This window comes from Acanthopagrus latus, chromosome 9 (genome assembly GCF_904848185.1).
Source record: "Acanthopagrus latus isolate v.2019 chromosome 9, fAcaLat1.1, whole genome shotgun sequence".
Taxonomy (NCBI): domain Eukaryota; kingdom Metazoa; phylum Chordata; class Actinopteri; order Spariformes; family Sparidae; genus Acanthopagrus; species Acanthopagrus latus.
The window spans coordinates 11,605,887-11,624,719 of record NC_051047.1 but is presented as its reverse complement, the minus strand read 5'-3'; the positions used below and the strand labels follow the sequence as shown (position 1 = coordinate 11,624,719).

The following is an 18,833-nucleotide window of genomic DNA, read 5'->3' as shown; positions in this document are numbered from 1 at the left end:
ATGGCAAAATAAAAATCTTTATTATGACAGCGTACTTAAAAATTCATCAGGGGTATTTACTATGTACACTCATTGGATTGTTCCACACAAAATATAAACAACATTAGTAACTGAACATAAAAGAAAACAAAAGAAGTGTGATTTATGAAAACTTTAAAAGACACCTATTACGCTTTTTTCGTTATTTTCTTTCCTTCAGTGTGTTATATATGTTCTTGTGCATGTAAAGGATCTTGAAATTTAAAAAGGTCAAAGTCTCCACCAACAGAAGCTCCTCTCTCCCACAAAAAACACTGCTCTGGAAATGCCTTATCAGTAGTCCCACCTTAGTGACTTTGTGAAATTGAACTACACGTGTTTGCATAAATTCTGCCTAGTGGCTATTTTGGCACTTAAGAATTGATTTTGCACAACTGCTCTCTTCTCAGAAGTTGGCTCAGGCTTGCGGGAGCTGACTAATCAGATACTCTGGGTATTCGGGAGCGGAACCAAGTGTTTCAGACAGAGGGTGAATACAGTGCGGCAGCACTAGAGATTGTGAGAAAATGTATAGGTTTTTTGAGAATTAAAGCATTCTAGTAGTAACACAAAATATGATTAGGAACCTGAAAATGAGCATAATATGTCTCCTTTAAAAAATAATTATAAACACAGTGCAAAGTGTCACCCAGCTAATACGTTGTGCAGTTAAATCTGTGACATTTTCTTTCCAAAATGCAAAGAAACAGCAGTGATTGACTTCTTATGTGTAATATTTGCCCACAGACACATCTTTGGGATACAAGTGCAGTTTTAGTCGTTAGGGTGGAAGGTACATTTTTTCCCTTCCATGCAAAGAAATACTTCAAATGACTCAATGTGTTTGTGTTTAGTGTGTGTGTTACAAGGAGGTCATTAATGCCACTGGGTCTCATTCAAGGCAAATAAGTAGTACCATCACAGTATGTATTTGGTGTGCAGACCAATCTGTAGATTGTCCTTAGTTAAAGACAAGTCTCTATCTGGTAGCCTCTCCACCTTCCTTCACCTAGCAGCAGGAGGTTCTGCTCCGCTTGCTGCCGGCCCCCCTGCACTCCTCCAGGTCCACTGTAGGAGACTCTTGGTTCTCGTTCCTCTTTCTCAGGATGGAAGGCAGCACCAGGTCGAACAATGCCTCAAACAGCGCGTCCACATTGTAGCCTGTCTTGGCACTCGTCTCGAAGCACATCTTCTCTGCGGGCAGGCTGCTCTTCTCGTCCAGGCCCTTGTAGCGCAAGATTCTCCCATAAAAGGCTGCTGCATCCTCGGGGGCGACCTGTTTGTGCAGCATCACCCCAGAGAGGGACGCGGGGGAGGCTGGGGGTGTGGGGCACGCAGACAGCACCTCTGGCTCAGTCCTCTCCTCACACTCCGTCCGGTCCTCAGGCGCCACATCAGAATCCCGGGACAGCTGGGCTTTAGGGTCTGTGAGATCGGCCTTGTTGCCCACGACGGCGTAAATGCAGTCGTGGTTAGCGGTATCAGTCAGGGACAGGAAGCGCTCCTCCAGCTCAGCCAGGCTCTGCCAGTTGGTGACATCGTAAGTGAGGATGACCGCGGCTGCACCCCGACAGTACATGGAGCCCAGCCCGTGGAACTGTTCACGGCCTGAAGAAACAGAGACAGGTCAGCCTGGATACAGACTTAAAAACAGCCATACTGTGGGAACAGACTGCAGACAGACACACAGCACAGAGAGAAGAAGTAAGAGAACAAAAACAACCTTTGTTGTTGAAATATGCAGGATTCCTGAAAGGGCACATTGTGTGTGATTACTGGGGGCATCACCAGCATAATACGCAGCTGCTAGTTCATTAAGTACACCTATGATTATGTGCTCAAATCACCAGTTTTTTTCTGGAGGTCTTTAGGCCTCCTCAAATTTCTCTTTTATATCACAAAACACAATGCAAAACAACTGACAGTTTTCTACCTGAACTGTTGTTCTTACCATGATGTCACGTGATTTAGACTATTGAGTATCAATTAGTCAATTAATCAACTGGTTGATTGAAGAAAAATGAATGACCATTTATTTTGATGACCTATTAATCAGCAGCGTCCTTATTCAAGCACAAGTTTCAAACATTTACTGGTTGCAGCTATGTAAGGATACCGATAGAAGAAATCAATGGCATTGAGAAATGACATTTGGGAGCAATATTTGTTTGAAAGAAAAATGAAAAGAATTTGATTATAAACTACAATTTACTTAGGAACTGCTCTTAAACACAATTTTTAGGAATTTTAATTGAGCATTTTCCTTTTCTGCTACTTTATACTTGTTTATAGGCCGTTAATTGGAACGTGTTACCAATCAGATAGTGTTGTGGGCAGACATTGTGTGAGAAGATATTGCATCAGAGCTAAAGTCTTACATTTTCAACTGTTTTAGAGAGCTGTTTGACTGTGTGGGTCATTTTGGAGACTTTATGTTAAAAACACCATACAGTATAGGATTAAATCATTTCAACGCTATTGACTTGCGTATTCATTGGATGAACTCACTTGCACATACTACTGGCTTTAAAACCTTCGCTCTGTCCTCGTGTGCTTCTGCAAAGTATTTTTGCATGCATTTTTGGAAAAGTCAGGTTAAAGCGTGGGGAGTCAGGTCTTCCTGTCACGGCCCTGTCATGTGACTATTAAGAGGAACAGCGTAGACAGCTTGACCTCCTCTGTGGAGCTTTGAATGTAACTGAAAAGGAAATAATCTCTGGGAAAATAAGCAGCAGACAGAGCCAAACATCAGACAGATTTGTAAACAACCCAAGCCATGAATGTTATGGTCTATAATGCTCATAGGTCTGCAACGATGGCCTCCAAAATGACTCCGTGCTGATCCTGCATTTCTCCACCACAATGACTAAATAAAGGCAACAGCCTCCTGTCAGAGGTCACGGAGTTAGGGAACGCACACAGGAAATGGCTTACTGGTGACATGGTCAGCCTTTCCTTATCTCTGTGGCTCACCAACTCTGCTTTCATTGTGAGTGTTATTTGCAGTCGAGGGTTTACTGTAATTCATGTTTACACAATACTGGAATGTAGTGCAGTCATAAGCTTATTCACCAGCACACTCACACTGCAAATTATCCCTGTCAGTGCCAAATTAGTTGAGAAAAGAATTTATCTTGAATGAAGGTTAATTAGGGAGAGACACTCAAGAAAAGGATGAGTTTCCATGTGTTAAGTGGATTCAGTATTGCAGTAAAATAACAAATCTTGTGTTTTTTACAAATCGTTCACACAGATTAAGAGTACTGCATGGACACTTTCATACTCTCTAATAAAATTCATACCTTAAATTATATTAGCAGGGCTCCAGGGTGCAACTATTTTTTTCGCCCATGCAACCAAAAATCTGTCAAGTGCGACTAATCATTTTCATCTGTCGCAGTGGTGTGCCTCAAATTTGGCAGTTCCTTTTTAAATTACTATTATCATTGAGGTTACCACCTCTTCTTATACCCATTCTGTGATTTAAATGAAGAAAAACATGTTCATGTTCACAATGATTTACACAATCTGTTTAAAAACTAAAGGGGCAATATGTAAGAATTGATTAATACATTCAAAAAATGTAGTGTAAAATGTAGTGTTGCACAGATGGCCACTGAAGTTAGCATGCTAACCAGCCAACTCACAGCCACTTTGAACCTCAAGAGATGAAAATCCAATCATAAACAAAACCAGCACTTCTCCGGTGCTCCGAGCAGAGTCGGCTATTATGATCCATACCTCCAAAGTGATCTAAGTGATCTGGCCGACAATCAAATTAGTTAGCCTAAACCAATCGTGCTCATTTTCCAGAGGAAAAAGAAGACAAGCAAGGGTCACATAAAAGGTGCTGTCCACCTGCAGTGTAGTTTACAGGCTTTCCATCATGTCACAGGTAGTTCAATGAACTTGTAACTGTCCCTCTGCTGTCACACCTTCAGCAGTGGATGTTATTTCTCAAGCCTCTATCGCAGGCGGGTGTTCACAGATTTCGAAAATGGGCCAAAAGTGCTCTGTGAGTGAGTTTTACTGCAGAAGTACGAGGATGACGGAGGCTCGGATTAGGTCACGTCAGTCCAATGTTGTGCAACATGGCACAAGACGTAGCACGCAGTTTACGTGGTGGATCACATTTTTCTGTTGGTACACTAAAAAAGAACAATTCTGCATTTAGACCGCAATCACAGAGACATCAACTTTTTATGATATAATACCAGATAAGTCATTTGTCAAATACTCAAATACAGATAAAATCTATATGGATACTGAGCAGTTAATTATTCTATTTTTTTTTTGTATTATCTGTTGCATGTATTCCTGGCATCACGTTTATCTGTTAAACCCCCTTTAAGACACCTTTTGAGGTCAAAGGTCAATAGATTGTAGGCCTACTTGTAGCAAACGGCTTCTAGATTCATGTTAATGATTAAAGACTCTGGCCAATAGACTGAATGTTTATTTAGGAGATCAGAAAATACAAAAGGAACGTGGTATTCTTTTTTAAAAGGTGTGTGCGAATAGATATACAGATACGTTTTGAAATTGCTCTGACAGTTGTTTTTTGCCTGAGTGTGCTGCATCACCAGGTCGGTTTCTGCTCTGTTTGGACCTGAGAAGTCTTTCACAGGGCATGTTATTGTTAGTCGTGTCAGCGCTGAGACTGAGAACTTGATCTGTTGTTTTTATAGGCTACGTGAGAATAACAGATCTCTGTTAACAAAGACAGGTCTGCAGCCCTCACACACACACACACACACACACACACACACACACACACACACACACACACACTCGGGTCACATGCCCGTGATTGCCTCAGGTGCTGAGATCACGCGTTATCAGGTAAACACAGTTAACAACCCGCAGGGAAGAAGAAATCACATGAAGGAGGCATTACCAGCTGTGTCCCATATCGAGATGTTGTAAGGTCCCCACTGTTTGAGGTAAAACGCCCCTCCGACGGTGCTGATGGTGTCTTTAAACTTCCTCTCCGTGTACCTGTGGAGCAGCGACGTCTTCCCCACGTTCATGTCTCCCAGCAGGACCACCTTCACGTCGGGCTTCTTCATCTTCGACATCTCGGGCATGTTGTCGGTTCAGGTCCCGCAACAGGGGAGCTTTTCTTTTTTTTTCTTCTTTTCCTTTTAGAGTTGAGAAGAAACAGCGTCTAACTCGTGGACTCAACGTCAGACTGGTCGTGGACTCCCCTGACAAACGTCATTTTATGGAAGAAAGTTAATTTGTGACGGTGTATAACGGTTCAGCGTTGGCTCGTTTACAATCTGCTGCCTGCGACTGAACTTCAGAAAGTAGTGAGGAGGTGAAACAGGAAGTAGGTAACGAGCTCAGGCTGCGCACCGGCGCTTTGTTACCCTGAGCTTTGCCTGTCAGGTTCATCCACTCGCAGACTGTGGACCGCCCCGAACAGTCAACCATGTTTGTTTAATGTTTTGTTGTTGTTGTTGTTGTTGTTGTTGTTGTTGTTTTTGCTTTTGCTTTTTTTATTATTACAAAAAGGGGGGAGAGCGAGAGGAGAAAATGAAAGCTGTTTATTTAAAGAAAATAAATAGAATAAAAAAAACTAAAAAACTAACTAACATAATGAGAGGGTGGCATTGTTGTACAGTTTTGTTTTTTTGTCTTTTTTTTGTTCATCTAAGATATAAGTTTGGAAATCAACCAAATACATTTTCTTTCTACTATTAAAGTTTTTTATTACTTTCTTTTTTAAAGTTTCAGCAATGTAATCTAAAATTGTATGAAGGGAATCAATTGTGAAAACTTTTTTTGCAATATAGGCCTGTTACCATAGCCAAAATACTGTTCGTTGGTTTGTTTATGAGATCCAATTAGTGTGGATAGGAAAATGTTTCAAGATTAGGGGTAGAGTCTTTCCAAAATGCATGTGTATGTATGTAAACACTGAGGGAAAACATGTCATAGCCTATTCTACCACAGAACAGGCAAGGAATCAGAACATTATGAGAAAATGTAACGCACTGATTACAAATATGACAAAAAATCCTCAACACAAGCTTTTAGTCGGTTCATATTTGGGTCAGCTAAGTTTATTGGAGTAGGATTTGAGGATGCGTACGCAGCCGCATGAGTAAGGCTGTTTTGCACCTACAAGGCTGCTGTCAGGGCGAAAAATATCCTCTCTTCTGTTGCCGGATTTGTCACATTGAATCGCCCGAATGGGCGGGTGGTAGTTTTTACACTTAAGCCTGACATGACAGATTCTTCTATAAGAAAAGAAAAAAAAAATACATGTGATGGAGAATAATAGAGTCTCCTGTCAAAGTGTTTTCTCCAGACTGTGGAAATAAACTTGAAGGACAGCCAAATAGGTTTTTCCACAAAGAGCTTCTTATTTTATAAAAAGCAGCGTTTTTATGTATTCAGTTTTTAGTTGACCTTTAAACCAATTACAGTTTTATCAACTCGTGCTGCGTTCATGTATCAGAATCAGAAATACTTTAATAATCCCAGGGGGAAATTATTTGTATGTACAGCCGTGATTGGGGAAATATTTGTCACCAATGGGTCATAAAGACGTAGTAACACGTGCATGGTCAGAGATTGTACTAACAGTACCATATACCTGTCTTCAAAGTATCAGACAACAAATGTATCTGAAATAAATCCTATGATTCTATCTGACATTTCAATTGCCATTTATTCTGCACTGAAGCATTAAATACTATTGTAAATTGTAATTGTAAAGTATGTGTGTTTGTGTTTTTGTCTGTGCTTTTGTACTCGAAACTGTTTTGGTGGTGAAACTTGGAAATAACTCAAGTAAAACAAGGGAACAAATCTTTACAGTTGGTACAATGTTTTATTATTTCTGACAAGGGAAATGTAATTTTGAATATAATTGACATTTTATGTATTGGCGTTAGTTCCATGTGATGTGTAGGGTGGGCGTCATGGTCTGAACTTAGCAGCACCTGGCGGCCATTAGAAGAAGTACTTCCGCTTAAGCTGCTCAGCAGTGATGGCTGCCCATTGATTGTTGACAGATTCAACTTGGAGTATCCGAGGATCCTCTGAAGGCACCACACGCCGTTTCTTCCTGTATTGCTGTCCTGGCTCAGGGCGCCTCATGACCCGGGTCGTTTGTGCACAGTTGTCAGCGCTGAGACGCGGTTCCAGTTTAGGTAAGGGGGACTGTGAACAATACGGTGGGCTTCGAGTGAGGGGACAGCTTCGTTGGCTTCAGTTAGAGCAAAGAAAACATGAGAGATGCCGCAACAGATTCAGATGTTCGCTTATTGCCTCACTACAGTCCTGCTGGCGCTTGTCGCCACATTCTTCTGTTTGAATGAGAAAGGTAATAAAATGGAGGAAATATGACATTTTATTTAACTCCTGCGTCATGTTAGCTGTGTGTTCCGTGAAGCTTTTTCGTGCCTTTTTCTACGTCGGTCGAGGAGTTGACAGTTGGATGTGTCGCCGGGGTCTCTAGGACCCGGCAGACACCTAGCAGGGGCGGATGAGCGGGCGGAGAAAGGTGAAGTTACCCTCGGAGGACTGATCAGAGGTCAGTTTGATATTTCCCCAGTGAGGGTTCAGGCCGCGAGAATGACTCGGGACACAGATCCCCAGTCAGTTTACTTTAAAGTGTCGCGTTACGCATCTTGCTAACGACGTAAAGGGATAAACATAGACGGCTAGGCTTTAGCTAGCACACAAAGAGTTGATTTATACAAGATATTATAATGATTCCCATGTGAAAAACTATAATTCATACCCCCACAATCCCTCTAAGCTACCTTCATGGTAAAAACAAACCGTTGTTGACGCTGTCTGAGCTGGCGGCGCCCCGCGGCTTTAACGCAGCTAGGAGCAAACATCCAGAGCAGACGTCCATCATAATCCGCAGTGTCAACATCTCCATTCAACTCCTGCTGGTGGAGGTGACTCTGTGAAGCCAGCCGGCTCTTATCCGCTATGCAAGCGAACACAACGCGGGGCTTCCTGTGGTCGGACGTGGAGACGCGGACCTTGTTGAACATCTGGGGCGAGCAGGACATCCAGGCGGCGCTGGATGGAAACTTCCGAAACAGCTTCGTGTACCGCGACGTCTCCCGGAGGCTGGGGGCGATGGGGTTTGAAAGGACCCCGGAACAATGCAGGGTGCGAATCAAAAGCCTCAAGAGACAGTACTTGTTGGCAAAGGAGGGCAATCTGCGGAACAACGGGCAGTATCACAAGATCTGTAAGTTCTACGACACCATGGAGAGGATTCTGAGCAACCGGCCCGCTCTTGACCCTCAGGAGTTCATAGAGAGCGGGGCGGGAGCAGAGGAGGCCGTGGACGGCCTGGAGGAGGATGGAGAGGATGCCCAGGATGTTTACTCAGAGAGCACAGGGGAGTGTCCGTATCCTGCAGAGACTGAAGTCAAGTTGGAATACCCAACTATTCCCATCCCTATTCCTGTTAAAGTGACAGTGGGCAACAACAACAGTAAGTGCTCCCTGCTCATCGTGGATTGCCTCTGCTGATGTGTTTCTATTTTGAAGATGCACTGTGTAGTTTTGGTTAAGACATTTTAATCAGACGAGAAACATCTTCATTGATTCATTCAAAAATAGTAATGATAAGCCAAAACAAAAAAAAATAATAAAACAATGTCTTTGTTTTTATGACTGAATAAACAAATTGATCTGAAATGGGCACTATGTAGTGTAGGAGAGGAAATTCAAACTCAGAATTTTTATATTTACAGTATTAATGAGGTGATAATTCAAACAAATTGTTTTTTTTCTCCATAACTGAATACACAAGCTGCCCCAGAACATGGTTTGAAACTAGAAATGTGGCAGGGTCCACCAAATATATATAAAGTAAAACAGTATGAAATTGTGTTGTCCTTTAAGGTCTGTTAATTTATTCCGTCATTAAAACAAAGAGTTTGTTTATTTTGATTTGACATTAAACTAATCAATCACTGAATATAATTCTCTTCTTCCCCAAAGCTACATAGGGCACCTTTTTAATACCAAGATTATTTGATTGTTTAGCCTCACAGATGCATCACATAACGTCTCAACCCCTCCCCACCTCAGGCACTTCCACACGGCCGCAAAACAGCTGCAGCCAGTCGGCCAGTAATCTGCCAGCCAGAACACCTAAACGAGCAAGGAAGCGGCGTGCGAACTTCCCCATGGAGAAGCTTATGGAGCAGTTCCTGGAGCAGAGCGCCCAGGCCGAGGACGGCTTCTACCGCATGGAGGAGCAGCGCTTGCAGGCTGAAGACCGCCGCAGAGAGGCCGAACACGCCAGGGAGCTGCATATGCTTCAGATGCTCGGCCAGATGTTCTCCAGCATCTCCTCCTCCAGGCCCGGTTCCGCGGCCACTCCCTCCAAAACAGCTCCCCCTGCCCGTGCTCCCGTGTTCTCCAGTGCCTCCCTGTCATGTGGACGCGGCCAGTCAGGTCACCTCAGACGCCCTTCACCCCAAACGGACTGTTTCACCCAACAAAGTCAACAGTTGAACCCAGATCCTCAGGCGTTAGGTATTAGTTTCGGTGTCATGTGTGCAGCCTTGAGGTGAAATGTGTGAAGAGAAATCTGAATTAAAGGCTCATAAGCTGTAATGTGAAGGCTCACTTACTCCAGTGTCACTCCTTCACACTGATTTTCTTTAGTTCTTGTGTTTTAGTTGTGCATTTGTTTGTCGTTTGTCATTATGTGTCTGTGGAAGGTAGAAACGTAGAGAAGACACTGCTTCTTCATCATTCATTGTTTATCTCCTCAGTATTTGAACGCTACTACAGTTTGGGCTCTACGTCACACAGAGGCATGGATGATGACACCCTCTCACTGGTTAAGAACATCGTCCCTCCACTGACGTCCAAAAAGCACAAGGGACAAGACGGACGTATCGGGATCATCGGAGGATGCCAAGAGTATGTCACACAAAAACTCGCCCCTCACTATAAATATCATTCACCAGATAAGCATGTCTAGTTCATTAGCACTAATTAACATTTGCACTAATTCTTTCATGTCCACACTCTAAAGCTATACTGGAGCTCCATACTTTGCAGCAATCTCAGCACTAAAAGTGGTAAGCAGTAATTCTCATCATGCCTCTTCTGACAGATATGATAAACTATAGTAGTCCAGTTGTGGTGCAGTGACTGTGCCTTTTTCCCATCTTCAGGGGGCCGACCTGTCTCATGTGTTCTGCACCAAAGATGCTGCAACTGTAATCAAATCATACAGCCCCGAGCTCATAGTTCATCCAGTGTTGTAAGTACGGAAACATGTACACCAGTTGTTATCTGAATGCCATTTTGGCAGGACATATTCTTGGATATTCATTGGATCATTGGATATTCGGACAGTGATCTGATAATTTATAGAGAAATGTCCTCACAAATTGCAAATACAATATATTTCAACTTTAGTCCAAAATAAAATGTAGTGGTAGTGTAGTATACTTTGAGTTGTAAACTATAATGCATTATGCTCTTATAACAACATTTATTAGGTATTATAAGCCTTTATTTGGTTGTGAATGCTGGTGGGCAGGAATTCAGTTTAGTGTCAGTTTTTCTACAAACTTAAAATATTCCCCAATATATGATTGTTTTTATTTTTAATTCATAATGTCAGCGGTGCAGTCTAGCATTAGCTGTTTTAACAGCCAGCATTCACAACTGCAGAAATTTCATTCAGAAATTGCCGTCTGTAGTTCATCATTAGTTGATCATCATGGTGCTTTCTCTCCAAAATGTCATGATAAGTTGAGAATTTGTTTATGGCTTGCTGAAATAAGCATAATTTGTTTTCTTTAAGTAAGCAAGCAAAGATATTAGATTAGGCTGGTGGTAGTTTGGAATCTCCCACTTTGAATTTCTATCATGCTCTCTCTGTGTGAGGGCAGAATCAACGCAGTGCTTTCAGTGAAAGATCAATATGTTTGTGGACTTCCCGGTCAATGTCCTTAATGCACTTGAAGCTGACAGAAGTCACCATGTTGCTTGATTTTAGGCTGACTTTAGGTCACCATCTTCACATCTGGCAAGGAATATATTATCTAAGTGCATATTGGCTAATTCGGGCATATTTAAAGATTCAATATGTAAGAATGTAGTCATTGATGGCTTGGTCAGTGCCATTAAGTGTCTTAGTAAACGGTGCCAGTGAGCCAGTGTGCTCACTACCTGGGCCCTGGGAACTCACCTACATAGCGGATTTAAAATACCGCACCATGTCTCACCAATTACCCAGACATGATCTCTTCTAGATGAGGGCAAATATGCAAATAGGGCAGATGGGACATACAGTTGATATGAGCTACAGATACACATGCACATCCTTTTCAACTACTGGTACTTATGTGGCATAAAAGAGCAAATTGATTTTTTTCAAAGAGTATAACCAGGGTGGGACTTTGTGCATTTGAACATGTTTATCACATGTGTGTCTTTGCTTGTTGTGTGAAGGGACAGTCCTAATGCAGTGGAAGAGATAGAAAAATGGCTCCCAAGACTACACGGCCTTGTGGTTGGACCAGGTCTCGGGAGAGAAGATTTGTTACTGAAAACAGCGAAGGCACGTGGAATACATTCACTCTACCATACACTCAAAAAAGTCTCCGAGGCCAGCTGCTTGTGCATAACCACAAAACTGAGCAGAGGTTTTCAACAGCTGTTGGATAGAACACAGTGATCAATTTAAGCTGCATAACACAGCCTTTCATGTTTGTGGCTCCCTGTGACTGTAAAAATGTCAATTTATTTCCCAGAAAACATGGCTTTTAGACTTGACAAGACTACATATTGTTTAATATTTTCTCTGAAAGAAGCAATTGTACACTGGTGCTTAGGCAGTGTTTTTATCCAACGGTCCCATGAGATTAAAGACACCTGAAATAAAATGTAATTTGGGTCAAACGGCACTTTCACTGTGCATCTAGAGTTGTCGGCCAAAGTTGATAAGACTGATGAAGAAATGTGTAAATGTACATAAAGATTTTGTTTAGCACAGCCTTAAGAGAAAGTTACAGTGTGCATCACATCGACATTTAATGTTACGTTGTCTCTAGATAAAACCTTTTCTCTCTCTTTCAGGAGGTGATAGAGAAGTCGAAAGCAAGAGATATCCCCATAGTTATTGATGCAGTAAGTCTCATCTACCAGCTGTTGAACAGATGGGATTTTATTTGCAAACCTAGACACAATCACTGATTTGTGTGTGTGTGTGTGTGTGTGTGTCTGTGTGCCGTTTGTTTTCTTGTTTGTGTCAGGATGGATTATGGCTAGTCACTCAGCAGCCAGCTGTCATTCAAGGGTACCAGAAGGGCATCCTCACACCCAACTTCATGGAGTTCACCCGGCTGTATGAGTCGCTGGTGGGTGTCTCGGCACAGTAGAGGTGGTCACTGTCGTATGGCATGTAATACAGTGTGTTAATGTATTCGTCTTGTCGCAGCACCATGAGCCCATGGACAGCAGCGATCACCAGCGCAACGTCATGCAGCTCAGTGTAGCCATGGGCAACCTCACTCTGGTGCTAAAAGGAGAACAGGATCTCATTACAGATGGCAGTAAGGGTTAGTATCAAGGCCAAAAGCCATATTTATGAGACTAACTTCTCCAGTCCACTTGACCTTTTTGCATTTGTCACCCAGATATGAAGGAGCTCTGATCTCAGGTTGTGACTTGTTGTGTTCAGTGATCTCATGCAGTGTTGAGGGCAGTGGGAGAAGATGTGGTGGACAGGGTGATCTTCTGTCTGGATCTTTGGGAGTTTTGGCACACTGGGCCCATGCTGCCTCTGTAGCTGGAATATTAAGAAGGTGAGGACATGTTAAACACCTTTAAAGGACCATACCAGTGTTTTTTATGTGCGAGCTCATAACTTAGAAAGTTCATAAACATCACTGAACCTTTTTAAAAACATTCTTTAATTATTAAGATGTTTATACCTTTTCTTCACTCAATGTTTATCCAACTTAGCGAATATTTAGTATTTTCTGCTGATATTGTTGAAACAATGAGTCCAGTAGCTAAGTAGTTAATCAAATTCTTTGTCATTTTTTAGCACAAGTGCCAAATATTTAACAGTTGCAGCCTGTATGGTTGTGATTTGCTGCTGTTCTTTGTCTAATATGATAGTAATTTGAATATTTCTGGGGTTTTGGCTGTAGATTTAAAGATGAGACTTTGGGCTCTGTAAAAATGTGGTGGGGTTTTTAGCCACTCTCATGCATTTTAAACATGAAATGATTCATGACGAGAATAGCCGACAGAATCGTTGAAAGGGAAAATATCAGCCCTGAAGTATTGTCACGTGTCTCTGTTTCCTAATCCATCATTGGTGTCCCCCTCCAGTGTGAATCCCTCGATGGTTGCTGCGTTCGGAGCATGCTCTCTCACAAGACAGTGCAACAGTCAAGCGTTCCAGCGACATGGCAGGTCCACCACCACAACGGACATGATCCAGGAGATTGGGACAGCCTTCAAGAAGCTTTTTGAAAGCTGAAGAAACGCCAACTGACATAAAAATGGTTGTTTCAACGGCTATACATACAAACTCAAATGTGCATTCTTAAACACTGTTAATATATCCTATGGGTGGTAAATGTTCTCATCAAGCTGATTTAAATAAAGGTTACCCAGGTGTGGACTATCCTTTCGCAGATAGCACTGAAAACCTGGTGCACTTATTGTTGTTTGAGGCGTATTAAATGAACCTGAACCAACAAACACGTCCCCCATCTCTCACTAGTGCCATGAACGCATTCACCAGACATGATGAAAGCATGCTAAATTTAGTTCTGCCTACCAAAGACACTGAGATGGTAAGAAATCAGTAACAGAATTAATGTATTTGTGACCTATGAACATGTTGCCTGAAAGCAGACCACATCATGGCAGCGTGCCTGTGTGGCCGCAGGGTGGCAGTATTGACCTGGATCATGGAAACAGTCGGGTTTCTGTTGTCGGTCAAACGATACGTGCCAAATCAATGGAAATAGTGGTGTTGGTGGAGTATCGCGGGGTGGTCATGTAAGCTGTAATGTTACTTAAACAGAATAGCGCGCCCTTAGACTGAAAGCCGCGGAGAAGTGTAGACAGTTGGGAGATTTGTGTTCAGCCTGTATCTGGTTGTAGCGGGTCTGTAGTGCAGTGCATGCGCGCACCGCTAAAAATATTTGTTCGGGCAGTTTAGCTACCAGCTAACATTAGCTGCCGTGGAGCTAGCAGTAGTGAAGAAGCTGCTACAGCACACACACACACGACCTAGCGTTAGCAACGAGAGCAAGAGCATCGCGGAGTGTCAGACGTCTACAGCAGACAAAACTACGGTAAGTTCCTGCAAGCAGCCGAACAACCAAAGAGACAGTCAGAGCGAAGTTTTGCCGAGTGTTTGTTGTTGCGGTGATAAATGTCGCGCCTCGCTTGGGAACGTTGTGCCTGAAAAGCTAGCCTCAGCTAATTTTGGCTAACGGTAACACTGAAGCAAACGTGATAGAAAATAGCGTGAATTGTCAAAGCGGTTGCCTGTAGTTAGTCTTTGCACTGACTCGTTCCTGGCGCCCATTTAACGTGATGTGACTGTGCAACAGTAGCTTGTTATGAGGTGCTGCGATTCTTCACGATGTGGCTGATAAACGCGTCTCACAGCGGTGGTTTCGTTGATCTTTGTGTTGTCAGATAAACGTTCAGCTAACGATTTAAGCCAAGGTTTGTTCACATTACTGGTAAGATCATGTTTCGTGAGTATTTCTAAGAGTTAACTGTTAACCAGCCTCAAACTTTACCTTAAAGTTGGTTAACGTTACTTGACGTACACGTAAACTCCCCAGCAGGGTGCGTTAGCTGTACGTTTGTTGGTGTAAGCTAGCGTTAGTGTTCATGGCCATTACTCTTGAAGTCAAAGTCAAACTTCGCAGTGATTGTTTTTTTTCTTATCGGTTTTACGTTCATATGTCGGTTCATTGCGCATCCACGTCCACAGAAACGTTTTTCCCACTATTAACGTTAACACGGGGAGTCCTGGCCAGCTAACACTGATGCTAATCTTTAGCTTTATTGTCTTCTCCGACCTTGTATGATACCAGAGGGGGATACAAATTCAAGTATTTTTTTTCTGTCCGCCAGAAGTCACCTTGCGCGTATTTAGTTATATCCTTATGCGAATGTATTTTTCTTCCATCGCCGACCTGTTAGCTGTTACTCTGTTGGCAGATGTGTAGTACACGTAGCTATTTTCAGGATGGCTGACTTCAGATCAGTTGCCCCCTCCCCCTTTCACGGTTTAACCATCATAGTCTGTATTTCCAGACAGGTTACACATCATTTACACTGCAGAATGGCAGATATGACCATGATCTGCTGTAGGAACTATTGAAAGCTTGCAAATTTGAGCATTAAACGCTGCAAGAGAAGTAACTTAAGACAATTCACTGATAACTGATGATTTGTTGTTGACAGGTGCTGGTGTCAGCGTGTCCTGGGGTTAACACGGATCCACTATGTTGAACCCGGCCAATGGAGACCCAAGCCATGTTGTTGTGAATTATGTGGAGGAGTATTTGGACCTGGTGGAGTCACTGCCTTTTGATTTGCAGAGGAGTGTGTCCCTAATGAAGGAAATTGATGCAAAGTATCAAGGTAATTAAAACAAAAACTATAACCAGACAGCGCTGACATGGCTAAACTAGATACACAACTTAAAAATAAAAAATGTAGACATTAAAGGGTCAGCATAATCTTTGTCTTGTGTGTGAGTATGCATTACAAGTGAACATAAAATTCAGCAAATATGGAGGGTAAACTTAAAATTACTGATAAATGTTTGGTCAGCGATAGCTTCTAGACAACAAGGGTCCTGTTCCTCTGCAGTTTTTCCTTCTTTTTCTTTTCCCCACCAATGCAAGTATATTAGCAGGCGTGTACTGAGTGTACAAACTGAACCCTCGACAAGTACATTGCAGACGTGTAGCTATGTACAGTTACACGTTACATGTCTGTGCCCACCAGCTCTAAAGCTACCTGACAGTTTCATTACATTCTCCCTCAGTAGTCAGTCTCACCCTCTGTATAATCATGGCAAATATTTTCAAACAAACTATACTGAATGAATAGCTCCCTTGTGCGTTTCAAATATCCATTCAGTAGCTCCTGATGTACAGCTAGAAAAATGATCAATAATGATCAAGAGACCATTTTTATTTGCAGTGACTTGTATATGTTGAGTTCAGCGTCCCTTTGCGTGAAATAATTCTTTAATTCTTCTTTGGCAGATGTTCTGAAGGAGCTTGATGATGCCTACGAGCGGTATCGCCGGGAATCTGACTCCGTGCAGAGGAGAAAGCTTCAGTTATCCATTCAGAGGGCGTTGATTCGCAGTCAAGAGCTCGGAGATGAGAAGATCCAGATTGCCGGTCAAATGGTACGTAGAGAACACCCTGCAGCTGCTCTGGCAGAGCTGATCCTTGGCGAACATCCAGGTGTGAGACTGTGTTTGCAAATATGTGAGTATAGAGAAGTATTTTCCTGGAACATTTGAGCTCAGAAAATCAAATCAGAGTTTAAAAAAACAACAAAAAGGTCTTATAAGCCTGCTAGAAGGCTTTTTGTGCATTGCAGTGTATTAGATTTTCCATTCTGCACACATTTGAATTTCATTGAAATCTGTGCCAGGAAAAAAATCTTTGAACATTTGCGGAGCACAAACAGTACAACATGCTGAATCTTCTCGTTATAGTTACTCACTAGAGGGTTACTGGAAACACAACACCATATTTAACCTTTTCCTTTGACATTTGTGGTTATTCAGTGTGGAAAGAAGGTGTATCTCTTATAAAAAGGATTGGATGCGCACTGGATACTCTGGCTTATGATTTTAGTATGAGTATTTGTCTCTATTTTTAACTCATAGAGTTAAAAGTGAGGCCAACTTAACTCTTTAAATGTTCTAACTAAACCAAACATTTGTTTTTCTTTCTAGGTGGAGTTGGTTGAGAATCGAACACGACAAATAGATTGGCATTCTGAACTCCTCCTCTCCTCACAAGAAGTTCCAGAGAGCCACATCCCCACAACAACATCCATGACAACCACTGCAGCATCCATGATGTCATCATCCTCATCAGCCACCATCACCCCAGGCAAAACCAGCCACCATGACAAGAAGCGCGACGAGGTCACCCCAGGATCAGGTGGTGGAGACAAGTCCGGAGGGAAACGCTCAAGACGTCAGAAAAACGGAGAGAATCGGGAAAGTTACGGGGGTCTGGACCACGCTGAGGAAGTGGGTGTGGGGGCTTCGCGGGAAAAGAGAGCCAAAACATCTTCAAAGAAGAAGAAAAGGTCAAAGGGGAAGTCTGAGAGAGAAGTGTCACCTCCTGACCTGCCCATCGATCCAGATGAGCCAACATACTGCCTGTGTGAGCAGGTGTCCTACGGCGAGATGATTGGCTGCGATAACGATGAATGTCCCATCGAATGGTTTCATTTCTCCTGTGTCGGGCTCCATCATAAGCCCAAGGGCAAGTGGTACTGCCCCAAGTGTCGGGGTGAAAATGAGAAGACCATGGACAAGGCCTTAGAGAGGGCCAAGAAGGAGAGGGCATACAACAGGTAGCTCGCTCTGTGCAGCCTGATGAACACTGTATTGTGTAAAAAAATCTACATTTTATGTCCCGTCTTTTTTTCCATTTGTCAACACTGTTCAAAAATGTAAGGAATTGATAATAGAGGGTTTGTAAATAGTTATTTTTGTAACTGCTGCATAGCAGATAAACAACACAACAATCTCCCTCCTGCTTGGGATCATTTGTGAAGGATGGACTTTGTACTATACAACCTGCATGTAACCAGCTGTCCTGCACTTACATCTCCTTTGTTTTTATCATGCATGCAACATCACTCAGTCCTTTGCATCTGCTCAATTGACAAATAAAATGTTTCTAAACGAAGAAGAATACTAAGTTTATGACATCATTAGGGAGTGAAAATCTAGGTGGTGATAGTAAAAAGACACTGTAGTTTACTCTGTAGGTTGGTTTGTTTGTGAGGAGGATTACACAAAAACTGCTGAACTGATTTCCACAAAACTTGGATGGAGGATGGGTCTCGGCCCGTAATAGATCCAACTTTTGGTTTGGGTCTGGATAAAGGGAGTGATCGAGGAATTTTCTTACTTTCTTTAACCTTGCAAGATAAAAATGTAAACATTTTAATCTCTCAGGAAATAATGTACAATTGAAAATTTTGAGCGATACAGAACTTTCAGATTTGACATTGGATTAGGATTGACTGAAGTGAAGGGGGACTGTTGGGCCTTGGCAGAGGTATGAACTCTACTCCCACTGTTCAGTACCTACTTCACCAAATGGCAAAGAAACGCAAACACTCCTGCTGGTGAACATAGTTGAGCATTTAGCAGACAGATACTTCCCTCAGGGTTTGGTAGAGACCACAAACACCAAGCTTAAAGAGAGAAGGCTGAACTTCCATCTCACAAGTTGACATTAAACACAACTGTATGTCAATGATGATGTAGCTCTGTAACTGCTGGATGTGTAATTTCTTTTCATTTATTTCACACTGCGCTTGGCCCTTGGGTAAGATAGCCTTCACACTGGCACGTTCCAAAGTGGGCTGACCTCGATTTTAACCTACGGCTTGCTGGCCTTGCTCGAGAGTGGGGTTAGCCCCAAGTTTGTGGGGTTGTTCCCTGAAAAATAAATGAAGCGAAGAGGTAAGAGGAGCTTAATTATCCCAGGGATAATTAAATAACCCACGAAAGAATTGTATCTTAAAGTTTTGACTAAAAGCGCAAG

The 18,833-nt window shown here is 42.5% G+C and overlaps 3 protein-coding genes across 8 annotated transcripts; 2 read left to right on the top strand and 1 right to left on the bottom strand.

Annotated features, from left to right (window-relative positions):
* Window positions 1-3: 3 nt before the first annotated feature.
* On the bottom strand, window positions 4-5,559 carry rab20 (RAB20, member RAS oncogene family). Its single transcript, XM_037109788.1, has 2 exons — window positions 4,916-5,559; window positions 4-1,626 (listed from the first exon to the last, which is right to left on the bottom strand). Exons 1-2 carry the CDS (start codon window positions 5,103-5,105, stop codon window positions 1,028-1,030), a joined length of 789 nt encoding a protein of 262 aa, XP_036965683.1. The 5' UTR covers window positions 5,106-5,559; the 3' UTR covers window positions 4-1,027.
* A 1,345-nt stretch (window positions 5,560-6,904) lies between these two features.
* Window positions 6,905-13,746, top strand: naxd (NAD(P)HX dehydratase). Of its 4 annotated transcripts, XM_037109780.1 has the most exons (11): window positions 7,376-8,491; window positions 9,094-9,543; window positions 9,786-9,936; window positions 10,052-10,097; window positions 10,194-10,282; window positions 11,482-11,590; window positions 12,109-12,159; window positions 12,285-12,389; window positions 12,470-12,590; window positions 12,713-12,836; window positions 13,372-13,746. In XM_037109780.1, the coding sequence occupies exons 1-11, from the start codon at window positions 7,975-7,977 to the stop codon at window positions 13,520-13,522; spliced, it is 1,914 nt and encodes a 637-aa protein (XP_036965675.1). In that variant the 5' UTR covers window positions 7,376-7,974; the 3' UTR covers window positions 13,523-13,746. The 4 variants fall into 4 exon arrangements, with proteins under 4 accessions (XP_036965677.1, XP_036965678.1, XP_036965676.1 ...); XM_037109782.1 differs by lacking the exons at window positions 7,376-8,491; window positions 9,094-9,543 and adding an exon at window positions 6,905-7,181; XM_037109783.1 differs by lacking the exons at window positions 7,376-8,491; window positions 9,094-9,543 and adding an exon at window positions 6,906-7,181 and having other exon boundaries at window positions 9,826-9,936.
* A 212-nt stretch (window positions 13,747-13,958) lies between these two features.
* On the top strand, window positions 13,959-17,972 carry ing1 (inhibitor of growth family, member 1). Of its 3 annotated transcripts, none has more exons than XM_037109785.1 (4): window positions 13,959-14,348; window positions 15,478-15,657; window positions 16,290-16,438; window positions 16,997-17,972. In XM_037109785.1, the coding sequence occupies exons 2-4, from the start codon at window positions 15,519-15,521 to the stop codon at window positions 17,630-17,632; spliced, it is 924 nt and encodes a 307-aa protein (XP_036965680.1). In that variant the 5' UTR covers window positions 13,959-14,348; window positions 15,478-15,518; the 3' UTR covers window positions 17,633-17,972. The 3 variants fall into 3 exon arrangements, with proteins under 3 accessions (XP_036965680.1, XP_036965681.1, XP_036965682.1); XM_037109786.1 differs by lacking the exon at window positions 13,959-14,348 and adding an exon at window positions 14,577-14,727; XM_037109787.1 differs by lacking the exon at window positions 13,959-14,348 and adding an exon at window positions 14,599-14,744.
* The last annotated feature ends 861 nt before the right edge of the window (window positions 17,973-18,833 follow it).

Bases quoted from the DNA above. Each gene is read 5' to 3' on its own strand.
- rab20 (XM_037109788.1), bottom strand. From the start codon at position 5,105: ATGCCCGAGATGTCGAAGATGAAGAAGCCCGACGTGAAGGTGGTCCTG. The intron at 1,627-4,915 runs GTAATGCCTCCT...CTGTTTCTTCAG, and splicing joins CTCGATATGGGACACAGCTG to GCCGTGAACAGTTCCACGGG.
- naxd (XM_037109780.1), top strand. From the start codon at position 7,975: ATGCAAGCGAACACAACGCGGGGCTTCCTGTGGTCGGACGTGGAGACG. The intron at 8,492-9,093 runs GTAAGTGCTCCC...TCCCCACCTCAG, and splicing joins GACAGTGGGCAACAACAACA to GCACTTCCACACGGCCGCAA. The intron at 9,544-9,785 runs GTATTAGTTTCG...TTATCTCCTCAG, and splicing joins CCCAGATCCTCAGGCGTTAG to TATTTGAACGCTACTACAGT.
- ing1 (XM_037109785.1), top strand. From the start codon at position 15,519: ATGTTGAACCCGGCCAATGGAGACCCAAGCCATGTTGTTGTGAATTAT. The intron at 15,658-16,289 runs GTAATTAAAACA...CTTCTTTGGCAG, and splicing joins AATTGATGCAAAGTATCAAG to ATGTTCTGAAGGAGCTTGAT. The intron at 16,439-16,996 runs GTACGTAGAGAA...TTTTCTTTCTAG, and splicing joins TCCAGATTGCCGGTCAAATG to GTGGAGTTGGTTGAGAATCG.